The following is a 19,173-nucleotide window of genomic DNA, read 5'->3' as shown; positions in this document are numbered from 1 at the left end:
CCCCACTGACATGACTCCATTTTCAAGGGGTGTAAAGGGAGTTTAATTGGACAAGGCCTGGAAGTGGCTTGAGGATTTGAAGGGAATAGAAAGAGAAGAGAAATATATTGGCTTTGGGGGGAAGGAAGAAGATTAGAGAAATTCATCTCACAATCAGGGTACACAATTTTACCCAAATTACAAATTGCTGAAAATTAGAATGGAACAAATAGAAGTCAAATAACTCCAAGGGACAACAAAAAAATACTTCTATCTTGGAGGGCTGGACTATAGTAAAAACAAAAACTTTGTTTTGTGGGCCTTTAAATAAAGAAACTTCATAGGCCTGGGTGAGGGGGATAATCGTCCTCAGCTGCTGCATCTGGCCCACAGGCCCTAGTGTGAGGACCCCTGATCTATACAAACAAGGAGAGGTAGGAGGAAGCAGTTGATATTCCTCAGCTGGGGGGAGTGAGGGGGAGGAAGGGAAGAAAAGGGAGCAAGGGTAAAAGGAAGAGAAGACAGATTTTGCTGACTGAAAATAATAAAATATAATTTAAAAAAAACCATCATCACAAGTGTAGTTGTCTTTGTCAACCTCTCAGAAACACTCACTAGTCATATTTATTTTGCCTATTTGTTCTGTAATCACCATTTACAATTTTTCATAAGGTTTTAATACATACTCTTTTAATTCATTTTTGAGCTTCGCCGATAAAAACTTCATGAAGGCAGGGATACTACTTGGCTCACACTTAACAGTTGCCAGTTCTTTAATACAATGTGGAAACATGTTTCTAATCATGCATGATCTGAACCTCTATTGGAAAAGGAGCTGTGGTACAGAGGTATTCTCCAACCGCATAGTGACTCTTCCTTTTCAAGCCTCTACATTCAGACACTGTTATTCTGGGTTGAGAGCCTTTAGAAAAAGACAGATGACCACAATTGCATAAAAGAAAACAATTGTGAAAAACTTCAGAACTCTGATCAAAGCAGTGATCAATTATGACTTAAGAGGACTATCAGTGAAGCACATTTCTACAGAGAGATGACAGACTAAAAGTGTAAAGTGAGGAATAATTTTTCATATTCAAGTGCTATATTTGATTTATTATCACACAGGTTTGGGCATGGTAGAGGAGAACAGAAGTTAAGAAATATCAAAGATATATTAAAAATATAAATAAAACAATTTTAAAAGAAAAAAGCACACTAGACAGTTACAAACATGTGACTTATAAGGTCAGGAAAGGCTTTCTGGAAAATGTGGCACTTCAATTGGTATTAAAAGGACAGGGATGGCTTTCCAGGTACTGATATAAGTGATGACACAAAGATATGAGACTACATAGAGTACACTTTAAAGGGCTGAACTGTTCAGTACACAGCTGGGGCACAGAGCACTTAAGGCTGAAAAGGGAGGTCAAGACCATGCTGGGAAGGGTCTTGAATAGTAAGCAGAAGAGTTTGAATTTTATTTTATAGGCAAGAGTGAGCCACTGAAACCAAATTATATAGCCAGACTATTCTGGCTACAAAATGAAGGATAGGTTGGACAGAAAATGAACACAGACAAGAAAGAAGCTACAGAAATAGTCCAGGCAAGTGACAATGAAGGCCTGTACTAGAGTAGTTACCACAGAAATAGAGATGAAAGGATAGAGTTGAAGGAACTGGGTTCTAAACTCAGCACTGAGATTAACTTGTTGTGTGACCTTGGCACCTGTATGCTTCTGTTCTATCATTTGTGGACCAGTTGACCCATTACTGCTCTTCTCATCTCTCTATACTTTCTCCCTCTGAAATCGTATTTACTTCCACTATTAGAACTATTGTCTCTATGGTAATGGTTCTCAAACTTTTGGTACCAAGATTCCTTTACATTCTTAAAAAATTGATGATTCTCCCAAAGAATTTTTATATGGATTATGTCTAGTGCTATTTACCATATTGAAAACTAAATATCTTAGTATTATTATGAAAAAAGATTTTGACTTTGCAGACTCCTGAAAGAGTCTCTCAAACAATTTAAGGCCAAAGAAGGGGAGACCATACTTCTAAGAACTATTCTCAAATTTATTATCTGCATCCTTGATCTTTCTTCTAAGCTTTAAGTTTTTACCTCTTAACAGCCTATAGGGCATCACTATTAGGATGTTTAACTAGTAACAAATTCAACACTTCCAAAATCAGAATTAGTCCTTTTCCCCAAAATCTGCAGGTCTTTTGACTTTACTATTTCTATCTGCAGTACTACTATTTACTGTTACCCATATTCAAAACATTAATGTTATCTGTAATTCATCCCTGTCTATTACATCAAGTCATATCAAGTTCCAAGTAAATCAATTCAAGCCCATGAGATCTCTCATTATGCCTACTATCCTAGCAAAAAAGTCTTTACCCACCTCTGCCACTAAAAACTGTCTATAATCTTCTAACAAGTATTCCTCTCTTTAATCTAACTCTTCTAATCCAAAATAATGCAGTCAAATATAGCAAAAACAGTACTATATTTTAGAGCTACAGGATATTGAATCCTGGTTCTTCTCCCCGCCCCCCCACCTCGCCGGCAATTGGGGTTAAGTAACTTGCCCAGGGTCACACAGCCAGAAAGTGTTAAATGTCTGAGGGCATATTTGAATTCAGGTCCTCCTGACTTCAAGGCTGGTGAGCTATCCATTGTGCCACCTTGAATTCTGGTTCTTAATCCAGTACTTGAACCAAACTTAATGTGATAATTCAGAGTTATGAAAATTTAATTACATATATGCATTTTATAGTATTTAATAAAAATGTTAAATATTTAACCTTAGAGAAGGGGCCCCAGTGAAGACTTATCTGCATAGCAAAAGTCTTGGGCCAGAGTGGTCTGCAATTAATGCACCTCTTATTAGTTTAGACCAATAACATAAAGAATTTATTGTCTTGTTGTAAAATCAAGCCATACTAAACAGAAAAATTTAGAAGTATTGGTTTTTTGTTCTTGTGTGACATAGTCAAAGTTTAAGTTGGTTCTGAACTGTATACTTAAGACTAAGTGCCTTCACCTTGGCACCACACGGCCCATAGGGAGAAATGTAGATACTTATTCCATGTGGAAGAAGTCTTTAGTATTTCATAATCATGTTGGTTTCCTCATTCCCCTTTGGTATCCAACTATGGTCAAAGGAGGAAGATAGGTCAGATTTGTTTATATATAAAAATCACAAGTAGTTGGGGAAAGGAGTGAGGGAAGGAGGAGATGGCCAGAAAAGAAAAAATAATGCTTTCTTTCCTTCTCTTGTACTCAATTGTATGCTGAAGAGGCAGGGGAAGGAGAGACCTCACAAATACATGAGGGACTGAAAAATGAAATAAAATGTCATACAATATGCTCTCATCTCCAGACCTTACAACACTTTAAAAAGAAATAGGTCACATTAAAATGTTCTCAATCTAGGACACAAGGACTATGACTTTGTAGACTCTGAGAAAGATATAGGTATGGCAAAGAATCTACTTCTCCTCTAGCAGGTGCCTTTTCCCACATAGAACATCTTCCTCCTATGAGAAGAAGAATTGCCTGATGGCAGCTTAATGAGCTTCCACATCTTCATGCTGATATAAGAGCTTAATAAACTTTATTTGATGACCTTTGACCAATATCCTCACTCTGTTAGAGGAAAGGAGGGTGTGGTTCCAGTTTGCATCATTTCTGGCCCTCAGCCATGACATCTACCTGACCTTGCCAAGCTCCTTAAGCAGTCATCCTCACATGGGCCCTCGTTCCTCCAGTAATGTTGGCTTAGGTTCCCTTTCCAAGGAGGACAGAACCCAAAAGCTGAGTCTTTATTCATGAAACCCCCGAACAGGAAGAGATCCCTGATTCCTGCAATGCCAATCATCAGGCTCCTGGCAGTTCTGGTCTCAGTTCTTAAAGGAATCACATATTGCAAAAGCCTGAAGCCAGATACTAGGAGCCACTATGCTAAAATTTTCCTCAAGATTCCCTGAATGGACAGGCCCAGGCCTGCTATTATTTAAAAGCCAATATTCTCAGATGTTCTACCTTCCCTCATCAATAGGAGATAGAGTCAAATCCTAATTTCATCTATCTCTTCCTCTGATGCTGAGTCAACTGGAAGAAAATGTTTTAGGAGAAAATGGCGAATTGAAGAGTGGGAGTGGGGGATAAGATGGGGCAGATTTAGGACTGGCAGGGAAGGAGAGGAGCACTGTGGACTTATGTTAGAGCCAGTTACATCCAAAATCTTCCTTCAGTAAATTAGAACTAAGAAGCCTCATTCTTCATATTATAAATTTTAAAGCTGAAAGGAGTCTCAGAAACCATTAAGTCTTGTGCCTTCATCTTGTAACATGAACACAAGTCCAGGATCACAAGGCTGGTATGATTCAAACTCAGGTCTTCCTGAGTCCAAGTAAATAGCCTGATATACTGTGACAGCTAATACTTCCTGCCATACTCCATGGGGTAGCTGGGACTTAACTGGATCACACCCACGAAAATAGGCTCAATAGATGAAGTCAGTGTTAGGAAGAGGGCCAGAAACAAGTACTTATTAAGTATCTACCATGAGCCAGATCCCGTGAAACACTTTAAAATATTATCTCATGTGGTGCTTACAACCACCCCAAGAGTAGGTGCAAAGTAATAAACCTTTTATCTCTGGGCGAACACTCTCTCTAAACACATTGGATTTAGAGTAAGATTAATCACAAATCTGCCTGCCTTTCATGCCTGACTCTGAACAAAACTTTAGCCCATTCCAGGCCCTATTTTCCTCAAAAGTGAAATGTGGAAGTCACACTAAGGTTCCTTTCCAACTCTTAAATCTTAATTAATCTTAAAAAATCTTAATAAATAAATAATTATATTTACATTTATTTGTCTAAATTTAGGAATCTATGTTTATTGAAGATAGATATCATGTTATATTGATCCCTTATTTATTTCTGTATTTTCCCTATCACAACCTATACCAAATCTCTACTTCAGATTTGTTTTTTTCATAAGCATGCAAGTGACTCTTGGTTTTTATTCTTAGTAGAGAAAACGCTTTGGCAGACTGGCGTATTGGAAAAGATTTGATTCTGGGCCAGTATCTTTTCCTTTTAACCCAAATTTAACCTAGCCATTTTGGTGAGGCTCCTCCTTAGGCTGGCCATAGGTGATTCATTATTCACCTACTACAATTTTCAAAGACTACATATGGAATAGTAGAGAAGGTACAATGTGTTGGTAGTAAGGCTATCCATATTGATGAGATCTCAGATCACTCAAGTATTTTCTTATAGCACAGCACATTACTGATGCTTTATGATCTTTGAAGAGCAATATATTCATCACTAAGCTAATTCTTTTTTTTTTTATAATAGCTTTTTATTTTTCAAAGTACATGCAAAGATAGTTTTTAACACTCACCCCTGCAAAACCCGTGCTCTGGATTTTTCTTCCTCCCTCTATTCATTTCAAAAAACATGTTAGAGGGGCAGCTAAGTGGTGCATGGATAGAGCACTGGCCCTGAAGTCAGGAGGACCTGAGTTCAAATCTGACCTCAGACACTTAACACTTACTAGCTGTGTGACCCTGGGCAAATCACTTGATCCCAACTGCCTCAGCAAAAACAAATAAAAAATATGTTAGTAACCTTTTTTTTTTCCTTTTTGGCAAAACTGTCCTTAGCTCCCCTCTTCCTATATATAGTCCTTCACTTAGACAACCAGCAATACAATATAGATTTAACATGTGCAATTCTTCTAAAGATATTTCCAAATTTATCATCTTGCACAAGAAAAATCAGACCAAAAAGAAAAATGAGAAAGAAAAAAAAAGCAAATAACAACAAAGGTGAAAAAACTATGTTGTGATCCACATTCAGTCTCCATAGTCTTTTCTCTGGATGCATATAGCTCTCCCCATCACTAAGACAAACCAAAAAAAAGATGAACTCTCTAAGCTCTCAAGGAACTTAAATTCTTCTGGGGTAATATAAGCAATTCAAAAATAAGTAATGCAAATGCATTATCTCCTTCATTCTTCTAAGGCCCAAGATAAATCTGAGCAAAAGCTCACTCCCATTTCCTACCAATTTCTTCTATTCCTTGTTCTTTAAGTTTAGCTTAATGGAGTTCATCCATTTCTAATCTTTGCTCTTGCTATATTGACCTCTATAAGCCAGAGACTTATAACAGTAGGTACTGGGGATGGATTTAGAAGGCTACAACTTTTCTTCAGTTCAACTGTAGTATTCTCTTCTCTAAAATATAATGTTCTCTGGAAGCAGGTTTCTTGGGGGGCTTCTGGGAGCAGCATTCATTTCAATTCAAAGTAATAATCACCTCAAATGCAGCCAAGGATTAAAGTCCAAATCCTTTATTGTGTCCTTCAAAGTCTTGAGCTTCAGCACCTAGCTCCCTCCAAGTCTCCAGCCAGCACAAAGGTAGAATATGAAATGAATCTGACTCTGTCTCCAAGAGTGGGTTAAGACTTGTGAATCTCCTGGACTCAATCCTGGTTGAGGCTCCTAGCTTATATATGCTCTCTTAAAGGTGTGAAAGGTGTGAACTCATAAGTACTAAGTTCATTAGTGAACTAGAGAACTGTTAAGTACCAAGCTAAATTAGATAATTATTGTCCCTATCAATTCCATGCTAAATCCATGCTAAGAGATACTTGTTGCAGGTATCCAGCCTTCAAGAAGCCCGGAAGGAAGGCAGTTTCAGTCCAAGTGTTTGTGATTCCTCTAACTACAATGACCCAAAAAACTTAAACAGTACACAAAATTCCTTAAGCCCTGACACCCAGTTATGCACTAATTATAATAATTCTCTCTCCCTTACCCCATGGGAAGGAGAAAAAATATTTACCTCTTTGTGTTATACCCATCAAATCAAAACCAAAAAGAGAGAAGATTCTGTCTTCATACTTCACATAGTAACCCTCAGACCCTGATCTCCAATGATGTGATAACAGTTATATTGTTAGAATTCTCACGAGTATAATATAGCTTAATGAAGACTCGAAAAGTGCTGAATTCTTGCAAATACACAAAAACTTTCAGTCTTGACACATACATAATTTGGAAGCCTCCTGAATGCTGGCTCATGCTATCTTCTTTCTTAGAACGTCTCCCAGTCCCTTCAGAAACATAGGTAGGAGTATAGTAGAAACATTTATAGGAAGCTCCAAATAAACTCTGGCCCAATCATTATCAAGTGCTAAGAACAAGAAGAGTAATTCTACAAACCTAATGGCAATAGAGAACAACTGGATTGATACTAAATTCCAAAACTTCTGAACTTTCTGAATCCAGTCAATCAGAAAAAGGGAAACTGATTTGGACCTAAACATTGTAGATATTCAGTTTGTTGAGCTGAACTCAGAGAAGACACCTGGTCACTACTCAGGGTTTCCATGAACAAAGAGAACACAGTGTATGGCAACAAAGAGGTAAGTTTGCTAGAGAAAGTTAAAACAGTAAGGAAATATTGGAGGAATGCCAAAAGCAATGTAACTGAGTCTCCAAACAATTTTTTAAAAAATGAGACAATGGCCATATAAAGCAGCCTAAAAATTAACCTAAATCTACTTCTGACTGCTTTATATCCCTCTCCTCCAATTTCTTAACTCCTTGTGCTGTTTCATTTCCTTTTAGCAAATTTTGTTTTGGTTTGATATTTGCTTCTAAGCCTCTGGGAGGATATACTATGCTTTGTTTCTCTTCTTGTTTCTAGGATACCTGATCCAGCTTCTACAGAAATAAATGCAATGGAAGTAAGAAGGAGAAAGGGTTAGGATCATCGGGAGAGGGGCCAGGACAAAAAAGGGAGAAAGAAACAGCCTGCTCAGGCAATTTGGTACTCTTTCTATATCCCAATAGATCAAGAAGAATGATGGTTCCGAGGGTTCAAAGTAGATTCTAGCCTAAAATAGTACTAAAGAATATCCACAGTGAGAGACAATTTAGAAGAAGCAGCTTTAGCTCTGGGAAGACAATAGGCCAAAGTGTAAGCCAAGGACATTGCCCAGAGCTGACTCACATTAAACATTCTGGAGCAAATGTAGGGTGAACCCATTAGGATACCCTGGAGTTCCTAGTACTCCTTGGGGAAGGATAATGCCTGCAATTCTCCTGGGGCTCCATACACATTCTTCCAGGTATAAGGCCTTGGAATACTGCAAGCAAGAAGCTGTGAAGTAGAACTCCCCAGGCTGAAGGGACACAGAACTCATTATGAAAATGGCTTTTCTTGCATGCATTACACATCAAGCAATAACAAAGACAAAAAAGAACCAGGTTTATCAAATAAACAAAAGTCAGGAGTGGAATACCCATGAGATATCCCAGAGGGGATTCTCCAACTCCAAAGGTCATCTGCCACTGTTTCTGAACAATGAAGAGACTTGTTTATCTCTTTCTACAGACACAGCTACAGAAGCTAACATAGATCTTTCTACAAGAGAAAGGAGAAAGATTAGCTCAGAGAAAAGACTGGAGAAGCATACTTTAGTACCCTGCCACAGAATGGACCTCCTTTAATTTGAGGTTCTCTTGCTCGAGTGTCTGACAGATATTCAGCATAGGAAAGAAATGACTCTTGAGAGACAACTACACAGAGAGCTGTGGCAAACCTGGCAAATCATGCATCTGTTAATAAATTTAAAAGAATAGCTACAGCAATTATAGCAACTGTTCACTGCTTCATTCTTCTGTTGGCAGTAAGAATAGATAAGTCTCTTTCCTAGTTAACAAAGAATAAAAGGGTCTGGTTACCAATGTGGTTGCACTTCTACACAATCCCTGAGGGAACTATGTTAAGGAAGAAACTCTAGTTCCACATACACAGGACCTCTGAAGGAAAGGAAAAAGGAAGTGAGATGGGCTAGAACAGGCACAGCCTATTCTGCTTTCCTTCCCTGCCATTGACAACTCTCAAAGTGGCAAGGATTTAGAAACTTTATAAATTGTGCAATATGAAAAAGAAACCACCCATTCCTTTTCTCACCTCTACCTTTCCATTATCCCTTTCTGTGCACTTGCCCTTTTATCAATGCTATAAAAATGCCAAGCAAAGGACTTAATTGAATATACTTTTCCTACTACTTGTTAACTCCTTCCCTCCAGAAAACCAAGAAACCTATGTCTATTTTCAACTGGCTTTTAGTTCCATAGCTAGAAATTCCCTTGCTATTGGATCTCCTTCCCAGTGACTTACCCAGCTGGGTATGCAACCAGACCTGACCGGGGGTCACAAGCCAGTCCTCTGCCTCCAGACACTGTTATTCCCAGCACCTTCTCCAAGGTTACCTGATCAAGAAAATACAACAGTATGGACATGTATACATATATTGTATTTAACATATACTTTAACATATTTAACATGTATTGATCTACCTGCCATCTAGGGGAGGGAGTGAAGAGAAGGGGAAAAATTGGAACAAAAGATTTTGCAATTGTCAGTGCTGAAAAATTATCCATGCACATATCATAAATATAAAGCTATAATAAAAAAAAGAAAATACAACAGTGAGACAAGGAAGAGAGATGTTAACCAAACAACGGAAACTTGGGGCTTAAGAGTTAGAAATGAACTTGGCTGTACTTTACATTGCTAGCCAGCAACGATCACTGGTCTCTTGGGGGGGGGGGTGTCCTACAAATCCAATAGCCTCTCTAGTTTTCTGCAGAAAAAAAAAAGCCAGATTAAAAGGTCTGCTGAGTTTCTTGATCACACAGGAATGAACCTCTAGACAATACCTATATTTAAAGGGGGTTTTACCTGGGTCAAGGTTAATTTCTATAAAACAAAATGGTAAGTTGGATTCATGTCCTGCACCACTCTACTAGGAGGTAAGCCTCTCTTTTCAATGTTTCAGTGTCCTAAACCTAAGAAAAGAATGTCCAAGAACTAGAAGGCTATTTGGAATTTATAAACTGTAACATCCACATCTCTTCATTTCATCATTCCTTATTAAGAAGGCTACAAACATCACAAGTCTATCAGTCCAGTACACAAAATAAGCTGAGGAGGTAGAAACAGATCCTACCTAATAAAGTATTTTGTTAGGTACAAGTACTTGATTACACTAGTAATTTTTATTAAGCTACTATAGTCTTATTCCTCTCAAAAGACAGCAAGAAACAGACCTACCTAATAAAAGTATTTTGTCAGGTACAAGTACTTGATTACACTAGTTATTTTTATTAAGCTGCTATATTCTTATTCCTCTCAAAAGATGGCAAGGAAAAAATATATCAAATCCTTTAAGACCTCCCAAAAGAAAGGCCAAACAGATCTATCATCATTATTCACATTGTTTTCCCAAAATCATCTGGTCATCTCTCAAATAAGCAATAACTACAACTATAATCAACTAGGCTGTTATCTTCCTGCCACAAAATCATATGTTCAATAACTAAAATTTCTCTTGCTTCTGTCTCTACTTCACAAGTTGCCCGTGCCCCCTGGACTCATCATATTCTAGCTCTGTTTAGGTTACTGTCTATGGCTCTACTCAGTAATATTGCCTCAATCTAATAAAGACATGACAGAGAGGAGTGTTCAGCCGCTTGACACCTTTCTTTAATGTGTGGAACTGTAGAATTGCAATGCTGAAGGTTTAGGTTGTTATCATACTATAAAAATCCCCAAATCAAGGACATATGTGGTAGGAACCACAAATACTTTGGGGGAGCTGTGCCTTACCACCACAGCGTTATTTCTAAGCCCAAAGAATCTCAAAAGGCATTAGGATGTTTCTTCCCCCATGATTTGCCCCAATTTATAGATTCAAGCAGTCCTGATTGGAACTTGATTTGAATTTCATTACAGAGATAATGTGTATTGGGAACACATTCTCTTTACTAACCACACTGTACCAGAATAAATCCTCCAAAACTGGTTCAATCCAAAATCATATATAAAAGAGATCCTTGAATTTCCACAAACTGTAAGCCAGAATACAAGCCAATGTATATCTTTTGGCAATGAGTACTTTAGGTAGGGAACTCTAATACCTATCAAACAGGTACTGAGAGACACTTCAGGCTTTAGCTGGGAGACTCCAATGCCCATCTGGCAAGTTTAGAGGGACTAGCCTAAATAAAGAACTGACATTCCTTAGTGGAATAAAAGGATTTTGGCTTTTCCCAAACATTCTTAATAGTTTCTTCCCCTTTGCACTGAACCTATTTCAAACCCTGATTACTTTTATTCTGTACCCCTTCTCAAATGAAGTATTGTCTAGAGAGTTCAAAATATGTGTAAATGAGAAAATTCAGCTGATGCTGTGGTTCTATGGGCTTTAACCAAAGGGCTTGTAGCAAATTACAAGACCTGTGTTTTGTAAATCTGAAAGTTAAAAATGATTTTTACATTTGAAAATACAATAAAACTTTATTTATAAATGTAAAAACCATTCTTAGTTTGCTGGGGCAGGGCTGATTTGGCTCACAGGCTATGGTTGGCCTATCTAACCCCTGCTTAACCTCCTTATACTGGAAGAATGCCAAACTCTTCCCTTCAGGCATTAAGCACCGAATAACCACACAGAGAGCCATACTCAAGCGATTTCCTACTAAACCAAGTAGCTGTTTTAGGGAAGAAATACAATTAGGTCCCAATTAGTGTAATAATGAATTCCTCCTGAAATAGTCATAAGTATTCAATTCAAATTTGAAGTTAGAATTATATAAAAGATAAATTTGATATTTCCAGTGGAAATATGTAGTATTCGTGTGAATAATAATGATTGTTGATAATGATAATTGAAAATAACCTTTTCTAGGAGTTTATTATTTGAATGAACTGGGGGCCTGATAATTTGATTATATCTTTTAAATTCAATTCAAACTAGTCTGTCCTGTTAGGTGGCACAGTGTCTGATGAAGTGCTGGGCCCGGAGTCAGGAAAACTCATTTCCATGAGTTCAAATCAGGCTTTTGACACTTGTGTAACTCTGGACAAGTCATTTAACCCTGTTAGCCTCAGTTTCCTCAGATGTAAAATGTGTTGGAGAAGGAAATGGCAAATCACTCCAGTAAGAGTTGAACGCAACTTTATAACAACAAGGCTCTTTAGGTGCAATCCTATGGAGACAATTCAGAGTTTTTGTGAGACTGGTCTAATGAAAAGCATAGTGTTTGTTTTGAGGCATCCTACTCCCCACTCCCCTAAAGAGTTTTTTGGTGGGCCTAGAGATGCATTTTAATCTGGAAATAATTTTGACTATTTTGGATTTGTTGGATAGTGCTCCAAATCCAAACTTCTTTAATGTCTTGAAAGGAAAAAAAAGGACCCTGGTATTATTTAGACCCAAAGAGCATTACAACCTCTTCCAAAAAGCAAAAGGGAGTGACAGGCTCTAATCTTTGAATGCCCTACAGATTTAGTCATTTTCCTTCCCATGGCTAAGGGATAGTGGACCATACTTCTGGCTGGGAAAGCCCTAGTAGGCAGGAGTCTGATTCATTTTCAAAGAAATTTGTAGAGTTTGGGGTTTTTTTTTTGTTGTTGTTGTTGTTGTTTGTTTGTTTCTCTGGATTTCTGGCTGTCCTTTCTGAGGGGAAAAGAAGGCAGTTATTTCCCTTGGTGGTATAAAGGGGGAAGGGTAGGGAAACCAAATTCAGAAGCATCAGCTGCTTTTTATTTTATGTTCTTAACTCAAACCAGCTTCCTGTTTTCAGGGAGGTTTGGATTGGACTTTCGGAGCAACTGATGTCCTGAGGCTCCTGCTCAATTTCAATCACTTGAACCAAAGGCTCTATAGGCCTCAAAAACCAGATTTCAGATTATCACCACCCCAGGTACAAATACAGTTCCTCTATAGAGGCTGATAGAGTCACAAAGACAGTCTTGAACCCAGGTGGAACCACAGCTTCTCCCAAGCACAACATCAACATTCTATCACTTCTATTTATTTCTCCTATCAAGAAATCCCAAGAGAACATCAAAGCAAGCAAAGAAAGCTAAGTAAAGAAACCTTTTATCAAAAAACCTAAAGAGAAAGACTTTAAAGTCACTTTGCTTTCCACAAAGCAGCTGAGCAGTATATTTCCTTTGCAGAAAGACTTAAGATGAGCCCTAACTTCACAAAGACAGTAAGAACTCTGCCTCACTCCCATCACCCAATTTTTGTCTGCTCTGCCAGCCATTCAGTTTCAATCTATTTTATGCTAAGCACTACACAGAAACATTAGGTAAATTGCTGGCATAGATAAGGTGAATAAGACCCTAGCAAAAAGGCCATTTCTCTGATAGCAATCCAGTTATCTATATGGGCCATAAAGGAGGGTCATTGACAGGATTATCTTGACCTCACAGTTACTATATATAATCAGGAAGCCAAGCCAAAGATGTCAACAGATGTCAACGGAGGAGGTAACTTTCTGAGGCAAGCAGGGAGGGACATTGACAGGATTATTTTGTCTCTAAGTGGGCCTCGGTGGAAGTGGAGCCTCCTTGAATTTCTTTCACAGATAGGATTATCTTGACTTCCAAAATCAATGTATATAATCAGGGGGCAAAGCTATAAATGTCAATCCCTTAAGTTATTTTGAATAACTTTCTGAAGCAAGCAATTAGCATAGTCAGCATACTCTGCTTTAAGTCCTTCCCTATAAAAGGTCCTCTCCTTTTTCCTATTCACAAGTTCTGCTAGGGAATTTAGTCTATAAGGCATCTTAATAAAGTTACTGAATGGAAGACTAGTTTGAGTCCCTGAATTTATTACAGACAACTCTGTGCACTCCAAATTCTTGAACCTCATTAGCAGTCCAAACTGGCTGTGAGTTAGAAAGGTAGTAGCTTAACAATTCTATACTTCCCTATCCTTTCCTTATTTCTGATTCTTCTAGTTACTTCAATAGAATTCACCCAACCAGCAATGGAAATGTACAGACCAAGTTCTATGACTGACTTACTCTTACTCGTTCACGTAATCTAGGATTCATGACTTACTTATTGTTGAGATGAATAGAAGAATAAAAAACATTAATTAAGTGCCTACTAAGTGCCAAGCACAGCTGAGTGCAGAACAAATGTAAAAGCAAAAAGAGGCTTTGTTCTCAAAGAGTTTATATTCTAATAGAACAGAAAACTGGCCATTGAAGGGAGTTTGGTAAGTAGAATAGTAATATACTGACACTTCCATCCTAGAGACAATGGTGCTGTTGATTTGATTATTACAGTTCTCAAAGCTAGAGGTGTACATGGAGTGGAATGGGAGAGAGTGTACCTTTCTGTTTGGCCAGGGTTAAGATAAGAACTGTGATCCTTGAGAGTACAGAGCCCAATAGTGACTTAGCTTCTCTCAGGCATGATGTCCAGGATGGAAGATAGGGCACAAGGAGCAGGGCAGAAATGAACCAGAGAGAATACAAGGATGTTTGTACAATGCTGCACTGCTGCTAAGGCTGTAGCCCAATGCCTAGAATATATGGTTCCACTCATCTTATAGAAACACTAGCTTCTTTCAAAGATCACATGAGGTACCATCTTGCACAAGGACCATATATATTCTAAATTCTCACCCTCAAAATGTCTATATCCATTTTGTACATATTCTATACTTATTTTTCTATGTACATTATCTTTCCTCTCCTCATCCCCAGTGGAATGTAAGCTCCTGAAGCACACTTGTTTCATTTTTGTCTTCGTAGCTCTAGTACCTATCACTGTATCTGGTATATATAACAGGCATTTAAGACATAATTCTTGGATGAATTAACTAAAAGAATAGTTTGGGGAGTGAAGAAAACAAGCCAGGGATGGGCAGAGGTGGAAATATGTGAAGAAAGTCAGCTAACCTAAGTCAGGGCCTAAAAACTTATGCCTGAATGAAACTTCAGGCACAAAGACTACTACCATAGTCTTTGAAATGTAGCTCCTACCAAAAGAAGAAATCAGTCTGAAGAGCCATGGAGAACAGGTGCTGCAGGCAGCCAAGTGTTTTCTTGGTTTTATTTTAAATTCCAACAACAGTATTCACTGCAGAGGCAGAGGCTCACAACTGAAAAACGAGCCACTTACTGCCTGCTGATGATCCCCCTTATTTATCCAGAGCTGAGCTCCACATTATAGAGAACAAAACAGGTACAGCCCAAGCTTCTGTAGGTATAATACCCTGTGATGGGGAAAGCCTACACTCACACCGAAACGGGTGTCAACTTCTCTCTTCAACCAAGCTGCCAGATAGCAGAATTACCACAAGCACAAGGCAGGGACGCCAACACTCCTCACACAATGTCAACTGGACCATGTTCTCCATCAGTCTTCACAGTGTGCCATTAAGGAAGGGAAAGGAGAAAAAGACTCCCATTGCCTAATGATATAATAAAATATGTTCAAAGCAATCCAAACTTCCAATGTATATATAAAGCATAATGTAAAGTATGCACTGAAAATATAAAGGCTGTGCAGTCCCTAGTTAGAGTGGAAGGAGAGGAAAAAAGGGACACTAGTTCAAATATTTATTAAACACCTACCTAATATGTACAAGGCACTGTAATATAGGGACAAAAAGATGAATCTGAAACATGGCTTCTGCCCTCAAGGAATTTATCATCTACTAGGAGAGAAAAAGTACACAAATAATCAAAGTAATACATAATATGAGTCATTAGAGAGGCACATTAGAGAGGCACTACTAGACATGAGTTAAAGACTAAAAGAAAGACCTCATACATACCCAATGTTCATAGTAGCACCTTTTGTGGCAGAAAAAAACCTAGAAACAAAATGGACTACTATCTATTGGGGAGTATCTAAACAAATTCTGGAATATGAATATTATTCAATATTATTGTACTATAATAAAAAACAAATATGAAGAATCTAGAGAAACATGATTAGATATGGATACACTGAACACAGAATGAAGAAAGCAGAATTAGAAAAATATGTAAAATGACTACAATAATGTAAATAAAAATAACACCAAGAAACAGCTGAATCAAAAGGAAAAGAAATAAACTTTACTGCTTCCAAAGAACAGCTGGTGGAATATATCTTCTCTCCTCTTAGTAGACTATGTATATGACAATTGCTACATATGCTGTGAATGTGTTGAGAGAAAGACAGAGACAGAAAGAGACAGATAGAGACAGAAAGAGAGACAGAGGGGGAAGGGGGGAAGGGAGGGAGGGAAGAAGAAAGAGAAGAGAGAGAAATACAAAGACAGAGAGAGGGAGGGAAACAGGAAGGGAGAGAGAGAGGGAGAGACAAAGAGCACAAGCACTTTCCTTTGCAGCAAGGGAGGATTTTATGGGAGGGTCAATATTGGGAAATGTCAGTGATATTTAAAAAAATCAATAAATGTTTTAAAAGAAATATCTGAAGTGCCCTGGGGGTTCTATGAAATGAAGACTCACATCTGATGATGGAAAGTTTAAAGGAAAAGGTAGATTTGGGGCCAGGCCTTTAAGGCTGACAGGTAAAAGAAGCAGAAGGGGATGCCAAGATGAATAAGTGGTATGAAGCAAAGCCAAAAAGGTAAGAAAGTATAGAGCATGTAAAGGAAACAAGGAACATTTAAGGCAGGGGTCCTCAAACTTTTAAAATACTGGACCAGTTCACTGTCCCTCAGACTGTTGGAGGGCCAGGCTATAGTAAAAAACAAAAACTTTGTTTTGTGAGCCTTTAAATAAAGAAACTTCATAGCCCTGGGTGAGGGGGATAAACATCCTCAGCTGCTGCATCTGGCCCGCGGGCGGTAGTTTGAGGACCCCTGGTTTAAGGCATAGCAAGCAGTGGCATCTGGCTGGGGCAAAAGGAAATAATACATAATTAGAGCCAAAATGGGGCTAAACTATGGAAAGCCTCCAATTCCAGGTAGGGAGATTTGAGTTTCACTTTGTAGGCAAAAAAGAACCAGCAGGCTTTTGAGCAGCAAAGTGACATGGGCAAACCTGTGTTTAAGAAAATTAATCTGAGGAGAAACAACATGATGTAGTGAATATTAGACTGATCTTGTGTCAGAAAAACTAGGTTCTAGTCTCCATTTGACATTTTAGCTGAGTGATCATGGTCTAGCCACTTAGTCTTTCAATATTCCAGATGGGGAAGGGAGTTTCCTACAACAATTGAAATTACAAGTATGGATGAAACAAAAACAAAATAATTAAACTGGCATAAGACTGGAGACAAGGAAATAAAAATTTAGTTACTTGTTACTGCAGCAGGAGAAAATGAGGGTCACAGAAGACAGAAGGGAAGAAAAAGAAGAGAAATTATTCAAGAGACATGGAGGTACAAAGGAAAGAACTTGGGGCTTGACTGGTCTGGAGGGAAGGACAGTAGTTTTTAGTCCAAGTAATTAGAAGAATGGTAGCACTGGGAGTGAAAAGAAAATCAGAAGTAAGAGATGGTTTTGTGGAAATGATGCTGAGCCTGAGGTTTTGGTGCATCAAGGTGCACCATTCAAGCATATTGTTGAAACTGGGATAGAGCTTTTAAGGGAGGTCAAAGTTACAGATAAAAATCTGAGTTACTTACACTGAGGTGAGATTGACTCAGCTAGCTAGGAGAAATATGGTAAAGAAAGAAAAAAGGGGGCAAGGGTAGGATCTTGCTAAACTACATTTGGGAGGCAGACAGGACGAAAGCAATCAGTACAAAAAACAAAGTACTCAAAAGTAAGAAAACAACCAGGATAACTAATGATATTAAAAAAAGAAAGGAAAAAAAAAGGTTCAAGTAGGTGAAGATGGATGGTCAACAGTGCTAAATGCTGCAAAGATGTTAAGGAAGTCAAAAGAGTAAAATAAAGATGATCTTTAGAATTCAAACTCATCCGTAATTTCAAATAAAGTTGGTCCTAATATTATTGTTCAGTAAGAAATGACCAGCAGGATGATTTCAGAAAGGCCTGGAGAGACTTATATGAACTAAGTGAAATGAGCAGGACTAGGAGATCATTATATACTTCAACAATACTATATGACGATCAATTCTGATGGACGTGGCCATCTCCAGCAATGAGATGAACCAAATCAGTTGCAACAGAGCAATAATGAATTGAACCAGCTATACCAGCTATACCCAGCAAAAGAACTCTGGGAGATAACTATGAATCATTACATAGAATTTCCAATCCCTATATTTTTGTCAGCCTGCATTTTTGATTTCTTTCACAGGCTAATAGTAAGCTATTTCAAAGTCTGATTCTTTTTGTACAGCAAAATAACTGTTAGGACATGTATACTTATATTGTATTTAATTTATACTTTAACATATTTAATATGTATTGGTCTACCTGCTATTGGGGGGAGGTGATGGGGGAAGGAGGGGAAAAATTGGAACAAAAGGTCTGGCAATTGTCAATGCTGTAAAATTACCCATGCATATAACTTGTAAATAAAAAGCTATAATTAAAAAAGTATATAAAAGATAAAGTTGATCCTAGGAGATCCCAAGACCTGAGATTTCTACAGATTCCAAAACATAACCCAAGAAAAAATTCTCAGCAATGACTTTTTGGTCCACTAACCCCCAATCATTACAACAGTCAAAATGCAAAGACTAAACCAAATTGCTTCCCTCATATTGGGTAAGGGGGGGTCATAGAAGAAATCTGTAATATTAGGGAAGCAGTTCTTCCTCTAAGACTTAGTGAAAGTTAAAGCCCACTAAAGGCCAAGATCACCTAAGAATGGATGGGACTTCATATACATTAGCAGGAGTGAGGAAAAACCAGCATCTGATGGGAGCTATTCTCTGCAATAGCTGCTGTGACAAGCTGTGTGCTTCCGCAGTCCTCCTCCCTCTATTTCTCAGCCCTTCCCTCCCCCCCTCATCCCCGCCCCCCACCAAATTATAAATACCTGAGATATAAGTCACAGTTAGCCAAACTGTGGTTGGCTATTTCCTTACACAAACATGTCAGAGACCTGCCCAAGGCAGACTTCACTTTTCCTTTCCCTCCCTTCCCTCAGGTTAAGAATAACTATATCTTTCTAGGGCAATACTCACTCACAGATACGGGACTATCAGAAGTTCCTGCATTAGATCCACTAATTCCAGCTCTTTAGAGAGGTTTCCAGATTTCTAGGCCCAAATGCAATGAAGGTGGATCAGATGTTCCACTTCACTGGCTTCACTAATTGATAACTTTTCTTTCTTTATAGCAAGAGAATTCTCTGATACCAACAATCCCAAACAAGACAAATATTAAGCTCTCCATTCTGTAG

At 38.2% G+C, this 19,173-nt stretch overlaps 1 protein-coding gene across 3 annotated transcripts in view; it reads right to left on the bottom strand.

Annotated features, from left to right (window-relative positions):
• The window catches only part of MAPKBP1 (mitogen-activated protein kinase binding protein 1), a 79,476-nt gene that overhangs the window by 37,951 nt on the left and 22,352 nt on the right, over positions 1-19,173 (bottom strand). For 2 of the 3 annotated variants that reach the window (XM_051977126.1, XM_051977127.1), the window contains exon 3: positions 9,203-9,294. The exons of the other annotated variant lie outside the window; for it this stretch is intronic. In XM_051977126.1, coding sequence (XP_051833086.1) covers positions 9,203-9,294 — 92 coding nt within the window. The remainder of the gene's footprint in view (positions 1-9,202; positions 9,295-19,173) is intronic. 3 annotated transcript variants of the gene reach the window in all.

Source organism: Antechinus flavipes, chromosome 2 (genome assembly GCF_016432865.1).
Source record: "Antechinus flavipes isolate AdamAnt ecotype Samford, QLD, Australia chromosome 2, AdamAnt_v2, whole genome shotgun sequence".
Classification (NCBI taxonomy): Eukaryota; Metazoa; Chordata; class Mammalia; order Dasyuromorphia; family Dasyuridae; genus Antechinus; species Antechinus flavipes.
The sequence above is the reverse complement of the archived record's forward strand: the minus strand, read 5'-3'. Positions and strand labels throughout refer to the sequence as shown.